This window comes from Vespula vulgaris, chromosome 3 (genome assembly GCF_905475345.1).
Source record: "Vespula vulgaris chromosome 3, iyVesVulg1.1, whole genome shotgun sequence".
In the NCBI taxonomy this organism is placed as follows: domain Eukaryota; kingdom Metazoa; phylum Arthropoda; class Insecta; order Hymenoptera; family Vespidae; genus Vespula; species Vespula vulgaris.
The window spans coordinates 349,867-373,582 of record NC_066588.1 but is presented as its reverse complement, the minus strand read 5'-3'; the positions used below and the strand labels follow the sequence as shown (position 1 = coordinate 373,582).

At 34.4% G+C, this 23,716-nt stretch overlaps 5 protein-coding genes and 1 long non-coding RNA gene across 13 annotated transcripts; 3 read left to right on the top strand and 3 right to left on the bottom strand.

The window, feature by feature from the left end:
• The first annotated feature begins 3,610 nt into the window (after positions 1-3,610).
• LOC127062711 (muscarinic acetylcholine receptor M4) lies at positions 3,611-8,417 on the top strand. Of its 2 annotated transcripts, XM_050991379.1 has the most exons (5): positions 3,611-3,956; positions 5,049-5,261; positions 6,560-6,798; positions 6,891-7,206; positions 7,303-8,417. In XM_050991379.1, the coding sequence occupies exons 1-5, from the start codon at positions 3,900-3,902 to the stop codon at positions 8,224-8,226; spliced, it is 1,749 nt and encodes a 582-aa protein (XP_050847336.1). In that variant the 5' UTR covers positions 3,611-3,899; the 3' UTR covers positions 8,227-8,417. The 2 variants fall into 2 exon arrangements, with proteins under 2 accessions (XP_050847336.1, XP_050847337.1); XM_050991380.1 differs by lacking the exon at positions 5,049-5,261 and having other exon boundaries at positions 3,613-3,956.
• Positions 8,418-8,561: 144 nt separating this feature from the next.
• Positions 8,562-12,584, bottom strand: LOC127062715 (sensory neuron membrane protein 1). 3 transcript variants are annotated; one of them, XM_050991395.1, is made up of 10 exons: positions 12,309-12,584; positions 11,891-12,121; positions 11,684-11,800; positions 10,924-11,081; positions 10,643-10,842; positions 10,188-10,390; positions 9,832-10,087; positions 9,533-9,744; positions 9,240-9,466; positions 8,562-9,098 (listed from the first exon to the last, which is right to left on the bottom strand). In XM_050991395.1, exons 3-10 carry the CDS (start codon positions 11,789-11,791, stop codon positions 8,879-8,881), a joined length of 1,584 nt encoding a protein of 527 aa, XP_050847352.1. In that variant the 5' UTR covers positions 11,792-11,800; positions 11,891-12,121; positions 12,309-12,584; the 3' UTR covers positions 8,562-8,878. The 3 variants fall into 3 exon arrangements, with proteins under 3 accessions (XP_050847352.1, XP_050847353.1, XP_050847355.1); XM_050991396.1 differs by having other exon boundaries at positions 11,891-12,584; XM_050991398.1 differs by lacking the exons at positions 11,891-12,121; positions 12,309-12,584 and having other exon boundaries at positions 10,924-11,519.
• An 818-nt stretch (positions 12,585-13,402) lies between these two features.
• On the bottom strand, positions 13,403-17,146 carry LOC127062738 (zinc finger protein 512B-like). Of its 5 annotated transcripts, none has more exons than XM_050991431.1 (5): positions 17,013-17,146; positions 14,905-14,969; positions 14,522-14,810; positions 14,103-14,370; positions 13,403-14,029 (listed from the first exon to the last, which is right to left on the bottom strand). In XM_050991431.1, the coding sequence occupies exons 3-5, from the start codon at positions 14,708-14,710 to the stop codon at positions 13,614-13,616; spliced, it is 873 nt and encodes a 290-aa protein (XP_050847388.1). In that variant the 5' UTR covers positions 14,711-14,810; positions 14,905-14,969; positions 17,013-17,146; the 3' UTR covers positions 13,403-13,613. The 5 variants fall into 5 exon arrangements, with proteins under 5 accessions (XP_050847388.1, XP_050847386.1, XP_050847389.1 ...); XM_050991429.1 differs by lacking the exon at positions 17,013-17,146 and adding an exon at positions 15,527-15,868 and having other exon boundaries at positions 14,905-15,426; XM_050991432.1 differs by lacking the exon at positions 14,905-14,969 and having other exon boundaries at positions 17,013-17,120.
• On the top strand, positions 15,953-17,394 carry LOC127062756 (uncharacterized). Its single transcript, XM_050991458.1, has 4 exons — positions 15,953-16,090; positions 16,215-16,420; positions 16,497-16,740; positions 16,874-17,394. Exons 1-4 carry the CDS (start codon positions 16,076-16,078, stop codon positions 17,333-17,335), a joined length of 927 nt encoding a protein of 308 aa, XP_050847415.1. The 5' UTR covers positions 15,953-16,075; the 3' UTR covers positions 17,336-17,394.
• A 56-nt stretch (positions 17,395-17,450) lies between these two features.
• Positions 17,451-18,756, bottom strand: LOC127062763 (uncharacterized). Its single transcript, XR_007781195.1, has 3 exons — positions 18,646-18,756; positions 18,212-18,495; positions 17,451-17,569 (listed from the first exon to the last, which is right to left on the bottom strand). It is a non-coding gene; the product is annotated as an uncharacterized LOC127062763 (long non-coding RNA).
• LOC127062734 (acyl-CoA:lysophosphatidylglycerol acyltransferase 1-like) lies at positions 18,694-21,720 on the top strand. Its single transcript, XM_050991425.1, has 7 exons — positions 18,694-18,842; positions 18,915-19,127; positions 19,942-20,159; positions 20,252-20,466; positions 20,644-20,917; positions 21,040-21,185; positions 21,262-21,720. Exons 2-7 carry the CDS (start codon positions 19,087-19,089, stop codon positions 21,496-21,498), a joined length of 1,131 nt encoding a protein of 376 aa, XP_050847382.1. The 5' UTR covers positions 18,694-18,842; positions 18,915-19,086; the 3' UTR covers positions 21,499-21,720.
• Positions 21,721-23,716: the final 1,996 nt, after the last annotated feature.

Here is a 23,716-nt window from a genome sequence, read left to right as displayed (position 1 = left end):
TTGTCAGGAAAGATGGAAATTCGATTTATATATATTTCGTTTTGCACGATCGTATCCGCGTACATTTCTTAAGATTTAATAGAAAGGCGAAGTAATCCGATTGTTTAATCGTCAACGGCCTGTCTACGCGTGGTAGTTTAGATAAGGAACTTCTACGACAGTGTCATTGGACGATTAGCAACATTATGGTCGTTTGTGCTCTTTGTAAGTGTTTCATCAATACGAGAGTCGTTTTCTTTGCTCGATGACGTTCGCGTTAACCGCTGCGTGCGGAGTCAGTGCGAAGTCGGTGCTCGTCTAATAGAAGTGACAAAACGAAGAATTCATCTGGAGAATGAGAACTCGAGACCTACATAATGCCGACCCCGTATTGCGATCTTCCAACGACGATAAAAAATGATAACATTTCCATTATGTGCTTCGACGCGTGAGGTTAGCATAGATAGCTTAACGGCCTTTGAAGAGATGAAAAGAAAAATTAATTCACGCTTTGCTAGGGGTCTGTTATTGTCGAGGAGCTTCACGCATTTTCATGATTGGACAAGGTCATATTTAGAGTATCAGGACACATGTATATGTCACGCGTTTCACAATCCCATGCGACGAAACCACGAATCCACCGGCGGCCCATGAGGGTCCGCGACGGACCACAAGGAAATAGGACGGAATCGAATGGAATAGGACGGACGTCACGTTTGCGTTCTATGGAATTCACAGTCTGACGTCACTGAATGATTTCCGAGTTAATCACGCGGCGAATGGCAATGAATGAGTCAACTTGACTCACGGTGAAAGTACCTCAGAGTGCAGCGGTATTGCTCGTGTTGTTTCTTCCTATCGTACACGCGACGCGATAATCGTTTGCATTACCCGCCTCTATCAAACAGAGTTATTTTCATGTGTGACACCTGCTGCCATGTGTAAATATCAATCATTCTATTAAGATTAAAACGTTAAAAGTTTAGAAACACGTTAGACACGATATATCCACCTGCAACAATACCCCACGTGCTACGTAAACGTCAAAAGAACGGAAAGTACTCCATGCTCTTGTCAGCTGTACCAAAATCCTTGGGACCATATTAAATAAGAGACAAAAGAATCGAACATATTCGTAACAACGATCTTTCACGACAAGCTTCGTTTCACGCATTGAGATCCCTTTTTTCCCCATGCGACATCCGTCTTCTCACGGGTTGTTCATCCCGATCGTCTACTTCGTTCGTCTATCCCTCGCCTCTTATTTCTTGTCTCATTCTTAGCATTGGTCCTCCAGGATCACAAAACTCCAAGAAAGTCTCGTTTCGAAAATTAAAGAAAATCGAAAGAACCTGTTACATTTCTTACCACAAAGGATCCGTAATCGTTACAACCACCGCAAGTGGATCATCTTGACGTTCCGTCTTTGAAACGCACAGAACAGGATCCTGAATTCGCCCACGTTCGTAGAAACTCTCGATTTTATCCTCATTCGTAGTTTTCACGAACTCTCCTCGTGATACTCGTTAGAAGTATTATAACGATTCACGTACGAGCGGATGATTCACACAAACAGGATAAATATTTCTATAAAATATTAATTTTGTTTAAACGGAAGATACTCGATTTCTTTTGAGATATAAACGATTACAACTTCTTACATGGTTTTATATAATGACACAATAGCGTTTCTTTGTATCAAGGAACACTCTCGTGTTACAAATGTTTAGAAAGAGTGAAGTCGCGCGCGTCACCGTCACTTTTAACGAACTGTCGGCAACGGGTAACCTCCCGTCAGAACTTACGCGACCACACTGGATACGGGCCCCACGATGAGTGGGGGTGGGGGGTCTTCCCACATGGAAAACTGGAAGGGGAAGGTGTTACGTTCTTTACTGGATAACGAAGGCAACTCGTAGTCCCGCCGTAAGTAACTGCAGCTGCGTGCTCGAGAAACCGACTGACCCAGCGAGATGTTGTCTTCCTACTCTCCTCTTCGATTAGATCTTTACATCGACAGTTTCTTTCGAATACTGATAGCTTACTAGATTATGCTATTGTATGCGACAGCAAACGTTCGACTGTCCATGTTTTATATCATTCAATTGTGTAGAATGAGTCGCTAGAAATAGCCGGAAAGTTCGTCAACTTGTGGAAATATCGATGATCCTTCTTGGAACGCGTACGCCGATCATCGTAGACCTAAGTGGATGAATCTTCGTTGGTTCAGAATTTCACTCGGACCCGCATAAGCTTGATCTTCGATGGTTCTGGGCTTTCATCTGAACAAATCACTGATAAAATCTGTTTTCTTTTTGATGGAAATTACGTCTGTGAAAAGGATTAAAAGATTTCATTTGAAAGCATTACATTTATAATATATGTGCATTTATGTTGTATAATATACCTTTTCACTATTACGTGTAAAAATAACACGAATGATTAATAAACGAAGCTTCAAGTCTGAAGTGTTCTTCAAACTTGGTAAAACTTGCATTGATCGAATTCGAAGATAAAATTATATCTTTGCATGTTATAACTTTCCCACGATCTGCATCTGATCCTGGACATTTTAGATTATCGTTAATCTGGAATAGATCTTATTCGATATAGGTGTATCGTAATTGTCAAACTATCGGTTGAACGCGACGGTAGTCTATCGTAATAATCGTATCGTTCGATCTTGTTTCTATAATAGATTCCTTTGAACCCGCATAAATAGATATCTTTTAGCTGAAAATGATTATCCTATCAAACGATTATTGTCTTAATATTTGAATACGTCGAAAATAAATTTGTCAATAAATAATGATATCCTGCATCGTTCCTTAGAGGAAGCGTACATCGGCAGAACATGCAAAAATTTCTATATTTACTATTTTACGTGCAACTCGTGAAATTAACATTTTTGACGTGGTTATAGGAAATAATCACGCTCTATTTAGATTGAATTCACGAGCGATTAACACAAGCATGGCAAAGAGAAAAGGAATAATAGTGTCACTTCCGATTTCGTCAGGGGTCGCAGTCTTCCCTCTTCCGTTACGCGTGCTCGTATACATTTGGTTTCTCCCCTTGCAAAGTGTACCACAGTCTGGTAACGAAATGTAATTATTTTTAAAAAGGATGTAGGGACCGTATTTTCAGTGGGTCCGATCGGTTGTAGGCGTATATTTGAACAATAAACCCTGCTCAATCAAGTTTTATGAATTAATATCGTCGTACAAAGAAATCGTAGAAAAAGAAAAAACGAAACGAACGTACTTCTGTATCTTTTAGCTAATTCCGCACATTTTGGTACGTGCCCACGCATGTAAATCATTTCTTGCGCAATATCGTTCTTTCAATCACAAAGAACGTGACTCCGAGAAGGCATCTTTTCTTACATACGTATACCGGAGCATAGTAATGCTCTCTATTAAATTGCCAACGCCTCCGCGTCAATCAAAGCGATGGTACATAAGAAAGTTCATTGATTTAAATCTTGATTTCTCGTGCGTTTTGAGGAAGAGTTTTAAATTCAAGAAGAAAGTCACGTCGACTTTCCTAGGAAATTAGCATCTTGGCGCACGCGCAGCATCCGCTTTTCATTCTAAAATCTGACGGATCCGGGCGACTTACATTCAGTCGACTCATGGAATTCGCCGGAATGATTTCGATCGCATTTTAACTTTGTCTCAAATTCGTTTCTCTTGATAGGAAAATCAATTCATAGTCTTATGCTCCTGAAATATAAAATTAAAAGACACGTGTGAAGCGTTGGACGTTATCGATATCACGTCGCCGTTACCGATACTCGATGTCAATATGAAAAGTGAAAAGAGAAAGAAGAAATTTAAGGCATCATTCATTTTAATAAGGATTCGAAAGCGTCAACAAACAATATTTGACAATGTTCATACGATTATGGAATACTGTCGATGATTAATTTTGACAAACGAAGTCAAGCTCATGAAATAGAATCTTATTGCATCAAGGTAAGATGTTTATAAAATAACTCGCCGTAATTATAATTAACTTTGTTATTTAACATACCAAACTAGATATTTATCACAAAAATATGTTAAGTTTATGGTGTAAATATATAATTTTTATATATATTTATATATTTATATGAAAGTATGTTAAATGTACGATTAGTATAGACTATAAATCAAAAGAAAGGGAGAAAAATATCTTTCGCATAGAGATAAGAGTCTTGTTGATCCATAGGTTTAACTACCTTGGTGGTTATCTTTTTATGATCTTGGGACAACGTTAGCAAATTCCAGTCGGCGCGCATATGCAACTGATTAGTTATTCCTTTGGTTCGCGTACTCCATCTTTTTCGAGTCATTACTTTTCTCATAGCAATTTTCGAATAAAAAGGAAGAAAATAGATAAATCTGAAAAATGTTTAAATTCTCGATTAATGTTTATTAAACAACTCAATACGATATAACGGATATGATTTCATTCGCTTTCTTCTTTATGATAGATATTTACATACATGTGTTTAGTAAATCATAGTCACTTTGCTATCGTCCTATTACTAGCCAGCTTCTTTTGTAAGTGAGATTTTATTTGGGAGACGATAGGAACGTTTCAAACGTTTATTCTCGCTCAAAAGAGTTTATCGTCTCGGATGGCGAAAATAGATCTCTCTCTCTCTCTCTTCCTTTCCGATGCCCCGTTGAGAGAAAAAAGAGAACGATTCCAGCTCCTGCGAAAGATGAAGAAAAGAGAAAGTGAGATTTAGCGAGGGGAGCAAAGGGATGTAGGAGCAACCCATATGAACGTGTATATCTGCACGTGTATGCGAGTTAACGATGAAAGAAAATCCAAATTACGGGATGTTCACATCAGACGTTTTGTGAGTTTTACATTAACACCACTATAATGTATGTGGAGATCGAAAAAAGCGTAAGTTGTTTTTAACCAACCCAATGATCTAAGCCTTTAGAATACTAAGATAGATTAGACAAATGGATTGCCTGTCTATCGGCTTTTCATACGATTATATTCTTAACGCAAAAATATTTTTTTGCCTTGCACATCGACGAACATTATCGATATAATCGATTCTACAGATGCTGGAATATTGGATGGCAAGCAACAAAAGTGACCTGAACGGGAGCAATGTAACGATCGAACAGGTCCTAGAAGATCCAGGATCAGTGGTTCTTTTCATTGGTTATCCACCGTGGCTTTTGTACTTTGCCGCTGGCTGTTGTATTCTCTTTATGCTCATTGGCATTCCAGGGAATCTTATCACCGTGGCTGCTCTCTTTCGTACCAAGAAGGTCGGTTAATTATTCTCTCTTGCAAGAGTCGAGCAGACACCGAATTTTCTAACGAACGCAACGACACGAAACTCCGACGGTTTTGTCACGCATACTGCTTGTCTCGGTACTTAAGTTTCCGGAGCATACTGAAGCTGCTACGAACGTCAGAGGCTCACCTCGAATTTCTCATCTTACAAATTCTTCTGTCTCGAGAATAAACCCAGTATGAGTTACACTGTATGAGTTTTTGGAAACATTGTCACTAGCTTGAATACTCTCTTCTTGGGTTATTATTAAAACGTAGAAAATTTAGTGTCGAGAAATGTAAAGATTTTCAGTTAAAAGCGAAGTGCGAGCTTTAAAGGAGATAAAACATGAAGTTACTATGTAACTGAAAGTTTATCAATACCGAATGAGTAGTAGGAAAGTACCAATTTGTGTGGACGATTGATTAATATTTCTTCGTTACTTCGTTCCCTCTATTATTCTTCCTTGTTTCTCTAATTCTACCTCTATCTCTTTCTCGTTCTCTCTTATTCTCTCTCTCTCTCTCTCTCTCTCTCTGTCTCTCTCTCTCTCTTTCTCTCTCTTTCTCTTTCTCTCTCTTTCTGTCGTAAGTGGCAGATGGCGAAGAGTAAAAGGAGCCAATGATCGAAAGGTCGTCGGCACATGCACCATTCCGATATAAAACGTGGCTTTCGAAGTACGTCAGATGCAAACCCGGAACGAAGTTAAGTTTGGAAACGATCGTGTGCGTTTACGCGCACACGTGTCCTCTGTTTCCACGAGCTTTCACGTACGAACAAATACGTACGTTGAATCTGACAGTCGATATAATCAATGATCTCGAATTAAACTAGTAAGGCCTTCGTGCTTTACGTCAATCCTCACCTGTCTTGCTACTTTTGTACTCGAAATTCAACATTAAACGAACACGTGCTGATTTTATTATGCGATTAATGTCACACATAAATGTAATCGTTATTTACATGAAATACCTTCTCTCTCTTTTTTATATACCGACATCTGATTGAATGGCGAGGGTAGGGGTAGATGTACGTACGTCAGTACAGTTAAGTTCCTTATCGCATGCAACTCGTTTTACACACGTGTATAACGTCTGCCGACTACGTTCCTTCATATCTCGTTATGTTATCTCTTGCATTTTAGTATACACTTGAGATTCGTTGGAACGTTTTCTAGCGTTTTCCTTTAAAAAAGTATGTCCCTGTAAAATTCGAATGAATCAATAGATGATAATTGTTTGTAATTGTTAATGCGATTTGTTATAAACTTATTGGATTATTTTCTTACAGTTGAAGAACGCCACTGCGATATTCATAATGAATTTATCATTTTCGGATCTGCTGTTTTGTTGTTTCAATCTACCACTCGCCACATCGACTTTCTGGCATGGATATTGGTTGCATGGAGCACTGCTGTGTCGTCTATTCCCACTGCTGAGATACGGCCTCGTCGCTGTCAGTCTTTTTACCGTTCTATCGATCGCGATTAATCGTTACGTCATGATCGGACATCCCAGGCTCTATCCAAAGTAAGTAGCAGAACTATAATTCGCATATAACGTTTGAAAATGCAATAAATCGATTGAAAAACGTAACGAAGTCTTTGTGTCTCTGTCTGCAGACTTTACAAATCGAAATACTTGATACCAATGGTTTTGGCAACATGGATCCTCGGTTTCGGTTCTTTGATCGTCACGTGGTTCGGTCACTGGGGTCGTTTTGGCTTAGATCCTGCAATAGGTTCGTGTTCGATTCTTCCGGATGTGCATGGTCGAAATCCGAAGGAGTTCCTTTTCGTATTAGCATTCTTGACTCCCTGCGTTGCAATCGTAGTATGTTACGCGAGAATCTTTTACATCGTCCGTAAGACAGCATCGAAAAGTGGTAGACAAGATAAAGTTTCTACCACGATCGATATCGGCGACAGAAACCGCGAGGTACATGATCTATCGTTATTTATATTTATATACGTATACTTATCATTTAATTTAATAAATTTCTTTTTTGAAAACTACGACACTTCGTGATCGCAGCAACGATCGGTCACACCGAGATATCAGGAGGAAGAATTGTCCATGCTTGGTTCGAGTTGCGTCGCGGCCGGACTTTGCGTTTCATTTCCTTCTCGTCAAACGAAGGAAGAACAGACTTCGCGAATTTTTAGCGGACAGACTTTCGAGGAATCATCTCTGGGAAATCCACCCTCGTCCGAAGAGGACTCATCGAGAAATGAAGAAAACGATTTGCAAGAGGTGAATTCAATAGTTCACGAACCTTCTGTACAGGATAAGGACAGATTAGCGTATAAAGGCATCGAGGACATACCGTTCGCCGACGATCGCGACGCAGACATCGGCGATACGAACATATTTCTGAGCACTGATCCCAGAAAGTTCAAGGACTTTACTGAAAAACCAACTTTGAATGCTAAGAAAAGACTCGAAAGAATGGCAAGCCGTGCTTCTTTCGTGGTCGAGTCAACTCTTTGGATCCAAAGAATCACAGGATCCGGGACGCGATTGGAACGTTCCGAAACGTTCGCTAGTTCAAAATCGAGTAACTCCGATCGTCGTATGAAAACAAAAGCTAAGGTATTTCGACGAGAGTCGAAATTCAAGAGCCTTGGTAGGTTTCGAAATATGGACAGTGGGCCAAGGATGTCAAGGAAAGATAAAAAACTTTTAAAGATGATACTTGTTATCTTTTCATCGTTTCTAATCTGTTATTTACCGATTACCATCACAAAACTTTTTAAAGAGGCCGACGATTGGAGGGGCCTCAATATCGCTGGGTATATTCTTATTTATTTGACAACGTGCGTCAATCCTGTCGTTTACGTTGTTATGAGCTCCGAATATAGAAGTGCATATAAAAATATGTTACTCTGTAGGAACGAGTCTGTCTCTTCGGCAAAGATGAAAATTTCGCATAGGATTGTCAGAAAACATTCTACGTGAACTTTATGAATTTAATGAAATTTACTTGAAGTGTATGTGTGTGTGTCTGTAGTTGTGCAGTATGACTCACGTTCGAAAACTCCTTGAAGTGCGAAGAGGTGTTATAGTTTTACCACGAGTGTACCTTAAATAATTCGATAAAAGAACTTACAGTGCGAAATTAGAAGTAAATACAATTTAGTAAAAAATAATGTATTAGTTTTCTTACTCGTATGTTAAAAGAAGAAATGTCTGTATTTGAGAGAATTTTCAATTTTTGAATATAGGAAGAAAATATGTATAACTTGATACATAAATATGTTTTTCAAGACAAGGATTCAATCTTTCGTTGGAAAATATACTAAAAACTATAAGTTACATCGTAATCATAAGATGAACTAAGTTAATTTCTAATAGGATAGAATTTCATCGAATGTGATTTTCCTCGAGTTTGCAATATATAAATTGACATTGAAATTAAAGATTATTAATTAAAAGAGACTTCGCTCCACGTAAACTCCACTTTTTAAATGAATTTGAAATAATTTCGTTGTTATATACAAATTTTCAAACATTATTTAAGACTTTAACGAATTCTCGACAATATTAACATTATTCGTCTGCTAATATGTTGAAATTACGAAGAGGTAAGTAAAAACGAAGAAAATTAATTTTAATATCGATCCAAATTCGGTGGAACAGCTGCTGCCTGTATGGTGCTAATATTCATCGTTTGCCATTTTTTCTCGTTACTACTATCCTTCCTGCTGTCACTTTGAGGCGTTACCTTAGTTATGTCTAGTTTGTTTTCTGTTTGTTTACGTTTGTAATGCATACCAGCCGCTGTTCCACCCAAACCCATTCCTCCAAGAACCATCAACCATTTAACGAATCTGAAATTCGTTCGTATCATGTAAATTGCACGTAATCGGTGAATCCTGACACAATATCGTATCAATAAAGAACTATCTTTATCACATATCGATTTGTATCTAACTCGAATCGTATAAAGAATTATACGAGTTAATACTTACCCCACCACAGAGATTGCTGTAAAAACAACTTTTACTTTTTTCACAAATTCATCATCGAGAAGAATACCTTCTTCGACCCAAAACAAAGGAAACAAAACTTCAGGAAATTTCTTCATTAATTTGAATTTTTCAATAGGCTGCAGTTGTATATTAAATTGGAGTCTTTTATGAGCACTTAAGGGTGTAGCCGTCATTGGTTCAAAATCCATACTAATGTCGTGTAGCTCCTACGTAAAACAATATGGATATTTTTATATTATACTTAATCATCGAAGGTTCTTTGTTTCTTTTACCTGTTCTGGATGTAGTCCCTCCACTTCCTGAATATATTTTTCATCGGCTAAGTAAAAATGCGGTAAAGAAGCGATCAAGGGTGCTCCCACGCACTTTGTCAAGTCGAACAAATTCTTCGATAGGCACGTCTCTGGTGTAGGACAAAAGCATTTCTCGAGAGGATTCGTGCTCATATCTCCAAAATCCGCGGTGTAATGATAAGTATTGACACCTAAAATACCATAGATGATATCAGCGAGTGTCTTTGCGATTGGAGCGTTTATGAATTTGGGTTATAAAAGATTTAAAATAATACTACCTTTGACTTTAGTTTCATGCGAGTAACGAGCTCCCAAACTACGACATATATCCGGAGAAAACGATACAATGTCGTCTTCCTTTGTCATAAGAGGTGGAAAAATGGTAGAATCGGTACCATTGAATTCATTGCAATGATCTGCAGTCCACATGGTCAACGCTGGTTTGTTATCCCATTCTAATACACGTCCAACGTCTTTAAAATTTTTAATACCGCGCAATACACGCAATCTTTCAGGCAAGACTGTTCCATTTTTCTAAAAAATAAAAGTAAAAATATTTTCAACGTATATATATATATATATAGAAAATAGATATAATAAAAAAAATAAAAGAAAAGTATGTATGTATACGTACAGCACCAAATATTGCAAATCTATAATGATCATCCCCATCATTCATTAAATCTTTGCCTTCCGATTTCAAAATACCACACACAGCTGAACCCGCGAAATCTTTCACCGAACAGTCCACGGGTAAACCATCGAAAAGTATTTCTCTTGCTTTTACCTTCACAAATACCGAATCGGGTTTTTTGAAGATACTATCCACCGCTTTGTCTAAATAAAATATATGAGTCATTCTGAGATATAATTAATTTAACGCGATAGAAACTTATTCACGACATTTAAATGGCAATGCACGTTATCGAATAAAAAAACTAATTTTTCATTTTAAGTTTCACACTCCGATAATGACGCGTTATAATTGTTGGTGATCTTAAGATTTGATCGAAATAAAACAGTGATCGATCCATCACACCTTGGACGAGGACGAGTAAACTTTCGTAACTATTTCACTATATAACTCACTAAGAATTCCAATAGCGGATGGTTTTTCTCTCAAAGTGGTCACCACCATTGCTAAAATTAAAAGATGCGGAAGCACAAGTTCCTCCTCGCCCGTCAGACCGTTACTCTTCGACGGATTGAAGTACCAAGTCGCTTTTAGGCTGTACTCGACCGAATCATCTTCTTCTCTATCCACAAGATTAACTTTTTCTTTATATTCACTGTAATATATTGTTTTCGATCTCAAAATAAATATATTACGATAAGTTTCCTTCTGGCACATCGTCAATTATTTAACTCACTCGTAAAAAAATGGCCCTACTTCCTTAACGATAGGCTTTCCTCCTTCTGCAATTTCCTTTGGATTCGTTACATTGAAAAGATAGATCTTGAAATCGAGAGGCAATGGAAACTTCGACCACATTTCTCTCATTTCGGAGCCCTCTTTTAGGGCTATAGCCTAAAAATGACGCGACATAGTTTACGAAGTATTCGATGATCTTAATGGCGAAAATAAAAAACACTTGCAATCTTACATCGAGTTAAAATAGAAAGAAAAATGATATTTCTTTATTTTTAATGTCATAATGTGACAATTCTATCAAAGTATAACTTACGATAATAATGCGCTTCTATCAGATGATTTTCTTTAATGAAAGACCTGCATTTACGGATATGATACAACAAGTGTGTAATAAAGAAGTAACGGATGACAATAGAGATCAAGGATTTAACCTGTGTTATATATATCTTTCGAAGAATATATCAATCATCGTGCAATTATGAACATAATGAGAGGTGAAAGAATCCCTTTTTGTAAGGAAGAGTTTAAATAGAAGGCAACAATAATTATTGCAATTAAATATCAAATATCAAATAGATTGATGACGACAGCAATCTGCAAAGCGAGAACAAATAAGATATTAACGACGAAAACCATAAGAATAGAATTATTTGTCGTGATCCTTAAATCATGGTTGCAATAGACAGAAAAAATTAAAAACATATGTGTTTATTTTTCTTTTCTTTCCTAATTGATATTGTTTATCTCATAAAGCTTACCGATTTGATTTGTGATTTGAGAAGAGCAGGAAACCCCATCCAACCAAAGGTAATACCTAAAAAAAAGAGTACACCACCGCCGATACCAAGTTTTTTTATAAGCTCCATTTTGGATCTCTATGAAAATATAATTTGCCGATTAGTATTTATATTATTACGTTTAAACAGTAAAATGAAAAATCCTTGAGTTTTATAGAAAAGACATACATAAAGATAATTACGATAGAACAAATATAATGATCCAACTCTCGTCTATGTTGTGTTCGATGATGTTGCTATTTGTCTCGATCGTTGCTTCTCTAGAACACCTTGTAAGAAACTGCTGCAAAAAGTCTGACGTTGTTCAGACCGAATCGGCGTCGGCGCGTACTTTCTTCCTCTTCCTCTTCGCTATCTCCTCGCCAACGAAGACTCTCGTCTATGATATCAATGCCGCAACTGCGCAATAGCATTTATGAAAAATAAAAAATAATAACGACGAATGATTTGCAATAAAAGGATAACGTCTTAGCAACATAGTCGTTGTAAAGTTATTAAAACAAGGGGTCTCCAATCGGAGCAGAGAAAATTTCGTTAAATTAGATATTCTGCCTTTTCTGTTTCATTTTTTCGTCGTAATAATTACCTAGAATATCAAATTACAGTTCTTCCATTCTTTCTTAAGATTCTTAAGATGTTATATGCAAAATTTCGGTTACGGACAGCATATACGTCCGTCTTCTTTAAGTCACTCCAGCGAAGTTGTATCGGGTACCATATCGGTCTTTGGTGTCAAGTTTAACGCCTATCGAGCGCGTGGTGCCGAAGTATTAATTAAATATGAGCCACCTAGAGGTTTCTACCGCTATAGTATACACGCTCGAGGAGCAAATTATTATATTATTATTACTCTATACGATATCGTTGGCTCTCTTTTAATGTATAAATAGATGAAAGATAAAAAAGTGAGCACAGAAGATAGAATTGCATATATAAAAAAGCAATTATTTAACTCGAGCGTTGTTCTTAACATGAGTCTGAATTAAATCGACAACCAAATCACCTTCCATGAAGAAACTAAAAACTACAGTTATTCTTTAATTAGTATAATTTTTAATGAACAATCTGTATCGAGATCCGATTTGAATTACGCTTGGAAGGGAGCGTTATATTTTCACGAAAGCTTTTCTCCGTCTTTAGCGTTGGTTTACGATATTGTTGATCATCGATTAGATCTTGTTTATTCTGTCCTTTAAATGCTTGCAGCTGTGACGGTAGAAGCACCGTTACGGTTCCTCAAGAATGCATGAGAATCGTTACGTAAAAAGGCCAACCTTTCGACTTGTCTTTTTCGATACGATTCAGGTCTATCGTAAAAGCTCAGTTAGGTGTGATATTTCCCACGAAGTAACTCGTTCGAAACTTCGTTCGAGGTGTAAGAAAGAGGGGCATAATGTTCCGGTGGACACGCTATGCCATCTCATTGGTTCATTGATGTTCAACGTAGCTCGTTCGATAGAAGATGTTCCTTATACAGAATGCACCTTGGAACTTCACAGGACATTTTAGTAAAATTCAAAAGTACGTTCGTTTCGACGCCTGTTTCCAGGTATCTTCACGAATAAAAAAAAAAAAACTTAAGAACTTGCGATACGCATAAAGGACAAGGACGCGTGCATTTACGTGCAAAAAAAGAACTCATATTTTATGACACGATTTTCTAACGTGTAAAAGAAAATCATGTACGTTCGTTTATTATATGCATAAATAAAATTCGTCCGATATCACAATAAACGAAATAGACGAACGACTTTGAAAGATCAAACGAATATCGAGTTTTTTGTAAAAGGTCTAAATTTTTAGAGAAGGAGAAAGGTAAAATTGGACCATGATAAATCTAGGAAAAACGAAAGAGGTAGAGAGAAAAGGAGAGACGGTCGCGTTTGAAAAATTACCAGCCATGCCACTTGTAACGTGCATGCACTGCCACAGGTACAGGATATGGTTTGGGGACTTGATACGGCACTGCCACATGAACCGGATAAGGACGATCTACATGAACCACCTTTTCATAAGCCACTGGATAAGGTTTTGGGACTGGAACTGGTACCGCGACTGGTCTATCGACTGGAACGTGAACTGTCTTTTCGATAGGAATTGGTACTGGTCGATCTACGTGCACGATTTTTTCAACGTGGACCGGATATGGTTTTGGGACTGGAACGGCCACTGGTACTGCGACAGTACGATCCACAGGAACTGGTACTGGTACTGTTAAGGTCTTCGTTACAGGAACCGGAACAGGCACAGGTACGGGCTGTGGAAGCGGATGTGGCACAGCTGGAACTGGAACAGGCAAAGCGGCTGCTACGACGAAAACGGATAATGAAATGATCTAATTGAATTAATGAAATAATTGAAATATTAAATTTATACCGACCAGCTGGATGTGCCAAAAATGATGCCGTTGGCGATGACGGTGCTGGTTCAAAATGTCCAGGTACAGGATGTAAAGCATCTGGAGGTGGTTCTTCGTAAATGGGCGCTGGTTCTGGATGACCATAAATATGTTCCGGATGATCCTGTTGAAGGCCATATCCTAGACCAACGAGTCCTCTTTTGTCATGCTTCTTCGTAACTGCTGGATTCCTACTATCTCGCTTTTCAACGGTAATAGCCATTCCCACAGTTAAAAGCAATGATATTTCCTGTGAAGAAATAATAATTAAATGTATTCGTAATATAAATTTATTCCCTAAAATAATGTACTTTTTAGTATCACTTAAATTCATCGTATTTTTACATAATCCTGATTTCGAATAAATGCAATTTATTTATAATATATTACGACAGTCGTACCAATGTATAGCGTATGAACTTCATGATTTCCCGCAGTAACTGCCAACAGCTTGTTACTGACACCAACGTCGAAGAAAAACTGTGATTGCTTCGGTATTGTGACCCCCATAAGTATTTATAGAACATCGCCACGCGACACATCGCTACAGGAAGAAGAATACATGTCGTCTTCGTGGATCTCATTGTCATATCGATCGTAGATACGATAAACTTTCGCTGCTACCTATCCTGGGCGACAGCCAAATAACGGCCTACTCCGCTTTTCTTTCATACACGAATGGTAGCGGTTCTGAAAGAGAAAGAAACATTGGACACGTAATCCGACATTGTCGCGCACTGGATTGCATTAGGTGTTAGAGATCGTAAGATAATGACACACATACAAGAAGATTCAATTCGTTGTTCTGTACTGTGTCACCAGGGAAAGCGATGGAAGAACGTGAAATGCCTGTAATCAATTACGAGGCAAACAATTTATGTTATCTATCGCGAGGACGTTTTAAATAAATATAAAAGAAGTAAGGAAAATCGATGAAAATTCCTACTACATTAGGTAGTGGTTGTAACATAAGAAAAAAAGAAAGAATTATAAAACAAGTAAATAGTAAATGCATTGAAAAACATCTTATTACCACATTCGAAAAATACGATTTATCGATATCCTGCGAATATTTTATTTTCATATCCATTATGCTTGACGCAACATTTAATTGAGATTTAACAGTTATTCATTTTAACCAAGGTGTATTATATGTTTGAATGGGCAAACTATTATTCAGTAATGAATAATGAATGAGCGGTAGCAACTGGCATTAGAAGTAGCTCGAACGGTAGAAAATGAAAGTTAGGAAAGTCCGCTTCCATGAACATAGTCGATGCGGAAGCACTCTGGCAACCACTTCTTGCTGACAATGATGAAAAAACAAATTCAAGAATTATTAAGAATAAAGCAATTATGTTAATCAATGAAAAATTCTTATGAGTAAATGAATGAAAATATTTTACCATTGTACCATACCGCAAGACTAAATCATCAATCACAAATACTGTTCACTTCATTAAAATGCGTACAGCGTCTTACCTTAATAAAAACATGAATGTTGTTAAATTTATCATCTATAAGAAATATTTATTCGTTTCAATCGCTACCATTCTAAATTTTCACTGTACATGACCATATCGTTGTGATAATTAAAAATGGATATAGATATAAATAGTCCGTGCTAATACTTAAAGATTTCTTGTAAATTCAACTAAAAATATCAAGTAAAATATTTCTTTCTTTCTGTATAAACCATATTCTAGCATTCGTTACATGCAAGTAAGTTGTTCTCGAAATATCCTTTAACAGGAGTCAGTATGGATTCGACCACTTTCCTCTCCGGAAACACTAGAGTCGTCAATCGACAGCATCGAGTTCCCGGTCCGATCAAAGACAGGAACCCGATCTAGACTCTGATCCGGATTCATCGAACTATTAATCCGCTGATCTGGAAATATAAAAGCCTACCGACATCTCGACCTTCTGAACAGTTGCACTGCGACGCATGAACAATGTTGAAGGTTTTGGTAAGGTCACCCTTAAAACGAGATAAAGAGAAGGATGATTAGATTTTTGTAATACGCGAAAGATTGAGTATTAATTATTAACACATTAATTAATAACTATTAACACCAACTCTTCGTATTATAGTTAATCCTGACAATTCTGTGTGGTTCCGTTTTCACGGAGGAACCTACGGAAGATACGAAGCAAAGGAAAAGAGGTATCTTGGGCGGTAGCGACGGATGGATTGGTATATCGAATCCATATTCTTACGGACACGGACAACCATGGGCAGATAATCATAATCCATGGAAAAGTATTAAATTCGCGAATATTAATTTACATCACGGAGGGTAATCACGTTAATATTACGAATATATCGCAATATTTGATACTATTATCTTACACACGATAAATATCTTTTGAAAGATGGAACGGTTTTGGAAGTTATGGAAAGGGAAGTTTCACTTTACCATCCGGAACGGGCCATGGACCATTAGTGAAGACACTTCCTGTGTATATAACGAAACATGTGGTCTTGGAAAAACCAGTTCCGGTTCCGGAACCAGTTTACATAGAGAAACCGTATCATATACCGGTAGAAAAGGTGATTCCGGTACCGATCGAGAAAATTATCCACAAGCCAGTACCTGTACCTGTACCAGTTCCACAGGTAATTAAGAGGTTTTAAAAAAATAATGATAACACTGTTATCTTAATGAATACGAATTTAAAGTATACAAAAAAAAATATTGGATAAGAGATTTAAAATGAACGAAAGAGAAAATAAATGTGTAATTTCATAGGCTGTTCCAATCCCGGTGGAACACGCTGTACCAGTACCGGTGAAACATCCCGTAGCAGTGCCAGTTCATCAGCCTTATCCAGTACCGGTGAAGCAAGGAATACCGATACCAGTACCAGTTCCGGTTCCGGTACACTCACCATATCCTCCGGTATTATCTGGTCCGTTCTACGGTAGAGGTTTTCCGGCCGGTCCCTTCTATCCATCGTTACACGGTCAAGCGCACTTTGATCATGGCTTTGTCGGGCATGGTTATGGTCATGGAGTTGGTCATGGCTTCGGTGTAGGCCATGGCTATGGTGGCCACGGTTACGGAGGTTATGGCTATGGTGGTCACGGCCATGGAGGTCACGGCTATGGCCATGGCTATGGCTATGGATACGGACCGTATGGATACGATCACGCTCATCATTACGGTCATGGTTTTGGTCACGAACGTAAAGAAAAACGAAGTAAAAATTAGAGTAAATCGTAATAGGGATGATTACTATTACTCTTCGTATAGTTTCAATTAAAATGTTCAACAAGTTAAGTCTTAACTCTTGCGTACCAAAGTAAAAGTTTAAAAATCTCCAAACGATTGCTGTCGCAGAACACGTACAGCAAATGCTTGAATTCATCGCTGATGCATACTTTATGTGATCTCAAGGATGCAACTAGTCCGAACTCGACTCGACTACACGCGATGAAGTAGCGACTGAAATTAAAAGAAAATAATACAACCTTTTAAACTTAATAACTAACCAATGTTAAGTAATAATAAGAACAATAAATGCTAAGATTTTATTTATACAACGTAACATAAATCTTTTAGCATAGAATAACTTGGCGATTTACATGTACAATTACATGTACAAACATGACAAAATTATATATGAAAATAATAATAGTATAGATCACCATGCATAAAAAAAAACAATTGCAATTTATTATGAAACGATTAATAAACGTTTGTCTTAAAGAACCTTTATGATATTACAACAAGACGGTATTACGAAATGACAGAATTAATATAGCATTCTTTTAATTCGGAAAATTATATTATGCAGTTTATGATATAGATAACCGTATTTATAAGTTTATTAGATAACCTTTGATGTTTATTATATTATTACAAGTTATATCAAAAATTATATATTACAACTATATCAAGGACTTTCGTAATACTGCATCCACCTAACGGTAATAATGTATAATATAAATTTCGTTTTAACGATCGGTTCATTGTTTCTTTTTGTATGCATTATCACATGCGTTATTATATATGATCTATGCTTTATAGATAACATTTTAGTAGAATGTTTTATATTTTAAAGTGATTTTAAACAACTTTATTTACCTTTTGAATCATTATTGATGACAAAATATGAAAAAAGAAATAGAATAAACGATCGTTCAGTCGAGTCAAATCCAGTCAAATCAAGTACAGTCGAGTTTGATTCACTTCTTCTCATCTATGATTGGTCCAACTATATACATTTCTCTACATTTCTAATCGGATATGCTGTTGGGAGCGCTATTCCGATTGGTTGCGATTAATATGGTATTATGAATCCTATTGGTGGAATATGTGGATTGAATCCTTCTATAGAAATTGAGACAACCAATCTGCGAACTGCAAAACTTGAAACCACTTAAATTGTTAGAAAATGTTACCGCTAATGGAAACTAAAGAAATAACATATCATTGTAACTTTTTTCTAACTTGTATGACTTGAAATATCATTCTATATTTACAATATGCTAAAAGTACGCCATATAACTAATACTTACACATTATCGATAAACACTGGTAGCAACTGTTCTATGTCATATCTAATAATGAGATATGTATTTCAAGTAGCAAAAGTAGTGACACATGGTGTATTCTTTGCAAAAGCGCCGCGTATATGTCAGCTGACAGAAAAACGATTAAATTCTTAGTTTTTTCATTTCTTCCCCAGTTAAGAAATTGTTGACCAAAATCAATGGTAAAAGTACCTTTACATTGAAACGTAATATTTAAAAACACTAACGAATACTGACCAAAATTTGTTTAACAGGTATAATTTGGATTTCTAGTAATCAGTTCGCCCATTTTTATACATGCTAATGTGTCATCTGAGATAATGATTCTGCATTATATAATTTCCTTCTAAAGAGATGTTATGGTGATGAATAAAAGGTGAATGAGATATATTCGATCTCGTGTAACGAGTGGCGTCATAAAAAAAAATGACTGACTCTTCAGCCTCCGGCGTATCTGCCATTATAAGGTAAATTAAAAATACCTTTTGTGACAGTTCTCTTTCATTATTTATATAAATATCAGCAAATAAAACATTTATTAATTGTTTGTTTTCTATATCAATACAATTATTATAATTCTCTTGATTAAACATGTTCTTAACCTTCAAATTAATATACGTATTGATGAAATGGCACAGATTTTGAATGATAGTTAATGAACTAATTTGTTTTTCTTTTGATTCTTATTCAAATTACTTTAAATTTTAACTTTTAAAATAAATTACATGTACAACATAAATTAAAAAGTAAATGCACTAATAAAATCATTGAGAAATAGCCGTAATATTTTAGGAAAAATTACATTAATTCTCTTTCACTATTTTACATAGCAAATTGTATGTATGATAAAATATAAAATTGTTTTTGTTACAAATATGATACAATAGAAGTATACAAAAATTTATCGATAAATAAAATATTAAAAACATGTTATTTAATTATAAAAAATTATATATTTCAATAAAAATTAACTGCAACATATTGTATTATATTATATATTATCTCATTATATAAATTGAGTTATTTTTATAATCTTAAATTATATATATATTTGGTTATATTCCAATTATCCTAAGTAAGTTACTATTATAACTTGTGATATTTCATATACGAAGATTCGAGCATAATTAAATATTAATCTCTCTCCATCCATATATTTTAAATTATTTATATTTAAAACACATGCCGAAATATATTTGTTTAATTTTATAAGTTGATTCCAGTAAAAATAAAAATTATCCATAGATTTAGAGATCCATTGTAATAATAATTTTGTTACAGGATAATTAACAAAGTAGTGACATTTGTAAAGTGTATCGTACGAACAGGCTTTGTAATATTAAATAATATCTATTGTATACCTACGTACATAGTATGGATGACCTTGTTATATCCTGTGAAAGTATATCAACCACAAGTATATTGGCGAATAGAGGGTCTTTTTTTTCATTGGTTACTGGCCATGGTTTCTATGTGGACTTGGTCAGCTGGTTATGATAGTAAGTTGTAAAAACAACTATAATATAAAATGATAGAACTATACATTGAACAATCTGCTTGTCACTATTAAAAATAAACATTTATTTTATAGTAATAGAACAAGGTGATAATATAGAGAAGATTACTAGTGAAAGAACACTTGTTATAGTAAATCATCAAAGTACTGGGGATGTTCCTATGTTAATGACAACATTTAATACAAAATCAAATGTATTGCCCAATTTAATGTGGATTATGGATAGAATATTTAAGTTCACTAACTTTGGTATAGTTTCTATCTTACATCATGACTTTTTTATAATTTCTGTAAGTTGATGTCTCAGTTACAAATATTGTATTTTCTTTTAACATGTTAAGTAAAGTATTTTTTGGATTTTCTATATATTTCTACTTCCATTTATATTTAATCTTGTAACATAAAATGGTTCAATTATTATTTTATTAATTTATTAAAAAAAATTTATTTTCTACTTGATATATTAGGGTCGTAAACGAAGAGATGAAAGCTTAAGACAATTAGAAAGACATCTTAAAGAATCGTATATAGGGCTTGACAGAAAATGGTTGATTTTGTTTCCTGAAGGAGGTTTCTTATGCAAGCGTCGTGAAACATCACAAAAATATGCTAAAAAAAATAACTTGCCTATCCTAGAAAATGTGAGTTTACCTAGAGTAGGAGCAATGCAGATAATATTTAACACTCTCGGTCCAGTGCAAGATAACAAGGTGCAACATGACCACTTAAACAACAGAGCAAGTAATGTATTTCGTTTGAATTTATATTACTTCTTTGATACTTGTACTTTTATGTATATTTTTACTCCTACATGGCAACATATAAAATAGAAGAAAAAAGAATTTCATGAATTTTTCATACAGGCGTGGCACCAACTGAAATCACCTGGGTTCTTGATATAACAATAGCATATCCTCAGGGTAAACCTATTGATTTACCTGCAATTATAACTGGTTCAAGACCACCTTGCGAAACATTTATGTTTTATCGACTTTATCCTAGTAAAATGGTAAGATATTAATATATTTAATAATATATATGTATATACAAATTTCTTATTTTATTCATTATAAAAAAACTCGTAGGTTCCACGTGAACCAGAACTATTGTCTAAGTGGTTATATGATAGATGGGTAGAGAAAGAATTGCTTTTGGAAAATTTTTATAAACATGGCGCATTTCTTGGTACACACGAATCAGCTGTAAAAGGTTCGAAAATCCAACAGGATCCACTAAGATTCCTAGTCATTCATTTGTTTTTTATAACATCTAGTTATATACATTATAATATGTTTCAATATATATTATCCTGCTTTTGGTAAGACAACCTATGCTATTTAAGTATAGCATTAAAATTTTAGGATAATTGTAACACAAAAAGTGGATTATTCCTGCCTTAAACAATATTAACATTTATTACAATAAAATAACGAGTGTATGGATTGTCAATTCCAATTGAACTGTTTACAATTTAGATACATTTTAATGGTTAATGCCACTATTTCATTTGAAACAATAAAATATTGGATTTAGCACGCGTATAATTATTCTGCTTAAAAAGGAATTAGTAAAAAACAATTTTCTAAACATTAATGCGAACACATGGCGTTTGAAATTTTTTCAAGTAAGTTGTTCTTATCTTTAAATTAATTTTCATTCATCAAAAGGTAACTATTTTATACAGATAAATCATATATATATGTGTGTATGTATGTGTATATATATGTGTGTGCGTGTGCGTGTATGTACATGTATGTATGCATAAGGTGTGTTTGTATATATATATTTATATATATATATATTTATATATATATATTTATATATATATATATACACACATATATGCATGTTCACATACATATTATTCTTGTTATATCTTATACAGAGTCATCACATAATATTTTTCATAAAGTAAATAATTATTTGCAATAATGTAATTTCTTGATACTTGTAAAAATCTTTACAATTTGGTAACTAGTTATTAATATGTAGTTACCATTAATATAGTATAAAAATTTATTTATTTTAAGTAAGTGCAAATTCAGGAGCATTTATTGAATACTTATTTGACACTTATATCTTATAATTACAAAAAAAAAACTAGATCTGCATTTCCTTAATTATAGTAAATTATAAAACTGGTGCATTGCTTTTTTATAAAGACATATATATATATATATATATATATATATATATATATATATATATATATATTTATAATGCATAATAGATAGCACATGTTATGTAGAGTATCAATTTTAAGGGTTTAGCCATTAATCTCAAGAAAAATTTTTTTCCTGTATTCTGTATAAAGCGCGAGTGTGGACACTTTATAAAGTGTTTAAAATCTTAACATTTTAAGCGGTTTTTATTATATCTTGCATGCATGTTTCATAATAGTTTGTTATACATCAATTGTGAAATATAATAACTTAATGTTATTACCTTTATAAAAACTGTAATATTTCACTATTTGAAATATGCTTCTATACATTATTCATTCTTTTGTCATATGTAATAAGAAAGGAATACATTTTAAAGTATAATTATAGCAAAATTTTCTAAGTGATGGTATTAAAAATCAATAAATTTGGAATTTTATTGCTATATTGAATTAAGTGTGACATTTAATTAATTATGTTATATATTGATGAAATTGAAAATAGTGTTATTTTGAATTTGTTACATTTTATAAACTAAAATGGTATTATAAAGTTAACAAAAAAATATATTTAAACTCAGTCGTGCCTTGCTCCTATAAACAGTCTTGCTGTTAATTGTAAATAGTATTACGCAAATATTAAGCACATGACTATAATTAGAACAGCACATTATTAATTTTTGAGACATTCTTAAGACATGTCTTATTTCCTTCTTATAAAGTGATATAATATTTATAATATAAGTCTAATTTATAAGTTCCATTAATGGGAAGTTGCCTAATTAATAGCTTTCCAAATAAAAATCATGGTAAAAATCAAAATATATTACTATCCAAGGTCTACAAGTAAAATTATATATACACGTATTTTTCACCACAATTTAAATTTAAAAATACTGAATTTATTTATTACAATTAAACTTCTATTTTTTTGTTGGAAAAATTAAATTCTATAATTGCAAAACATATTGCACAATTTCATATGATATATATCAAACCCGTACTTGTAAATTATAAATTGAATATTTAATATGCAAAGTACATGCAAACAACTAAAAATACAACCAGAGAAAAATAAATTTGTGTGATGAATTAAAATTTAAATCATGAATATTAAATTTTTAAGATAATTCTATATAATAATGATGTATAGTACCTTGGAATTTATTCGTAAATTCGTGTCACTCGTAAAGTTATTTGCATTTCTCTGCATTTTAATATCTACAAATTTTATACACCAAGTACAAATGCCGTTTATGTACAGAGATATTAGTAATAATATATGTAATTATAATTGCAAAGATCTGCAAGTAACTCCAAATACGTATCAGCAGGATTGTGACTAGGATTTCAAATGTTCATAATTACTTAAATATACA

Coding starts and splice junctions, on each gene's coding strand:
- LOC127062715 (XM_050991396.1), bottom strand. CDS start 11,791: ATGGAGCTTATAAAAAAACTTGGTATCGGCGGTGGTGTACTCTTTTTT. Junction 10,843..10,923: donor GTAGGGCCATTTTTTTACGA/GTGAGTTAAATA, acceptor AATATATTACAG/TGAATATAAAGAAAAAGTTA. Junction 9,467..9,532: donor AGGGACTACATCCAGAACAG/GTAAAAGAAACA, acceptor TGTTTTACGTAG/GAGCTACACGACATTAGTAT.
- LOC127062734 (XM_050991425.1), top strand. CDS start 19,087: ATGACTGACTCTTCAGCCTCCGGCGTATCTGCCATTATAAG. Junction 20,160..20,251: donor TTGGTCAGCTGGTTATGATA/GTAAGTTGTAAA, acceptor TTTATTTTATAG/TAATAGAACAAGGTGATAAT. Junction 20,918..21,039: donor CCACTTAAACAACAGAGCAA/GTAATGTATTTC, acceptor TTTTTCATACAG/GCGTGGCACCAACTGAAATC.
- LOC127062738 (XM_050991431.1), bottom strand. CDS start 14,710: ATGACAATGAGATCCACGAAGACGACATGTATTCTTCTTCCTGTAGCG. Junction 14,371..14,521: donor AGTTCATACGCTATACATTG/GTACGACTGTCG, acceptor ATTTCTTCACAG/GAAATATCATTGCTTTTAAC. Junction 14,030..14,102: donor ATTTTTGGCACATCCAGCTG/GTCGGTATAAAT, acceptor TTTTCGTCGTAG/CAGCCGCTTTGCCTGTTCCA.
- LOC127062756 (XM_050991458.1), top strand. Junction 16,421..16,496: donor ATTAATTTACATCACGGAGG/GTAATCACGTTA, acceptor ATCTTTTGAAAG/ATGGAACGGTTTTGGAAGTT. Junction 16,741..16,873: donor TACCTGTACCAGTTCCACAG/GTAATTAAGAGG, acceptor GTAATTTCATAG/GCTGTTCCAATCCCGGTGGA.
- LOC127062711 (XM_050991379.1), top strand. CDS start 3,900: ATGATTAATTTTGACAAACGAAGTCAAGCTCATGAAATAGAATCTTAT. Junction 3,957..5,048: donor TAGAATCTTATTGCATCAAG/GTAAGATGTTTA, acceptor TCGATTCTACAG/ATGCTGGAATATTGGATGGC. Junction 5,262..6,559: donor CTCTCTTTCGTACCAAGAAG/GTCGGTTAATTA, acceptor ATTTTCTTACAG/TTGAAGAACGCCACTGCGAT.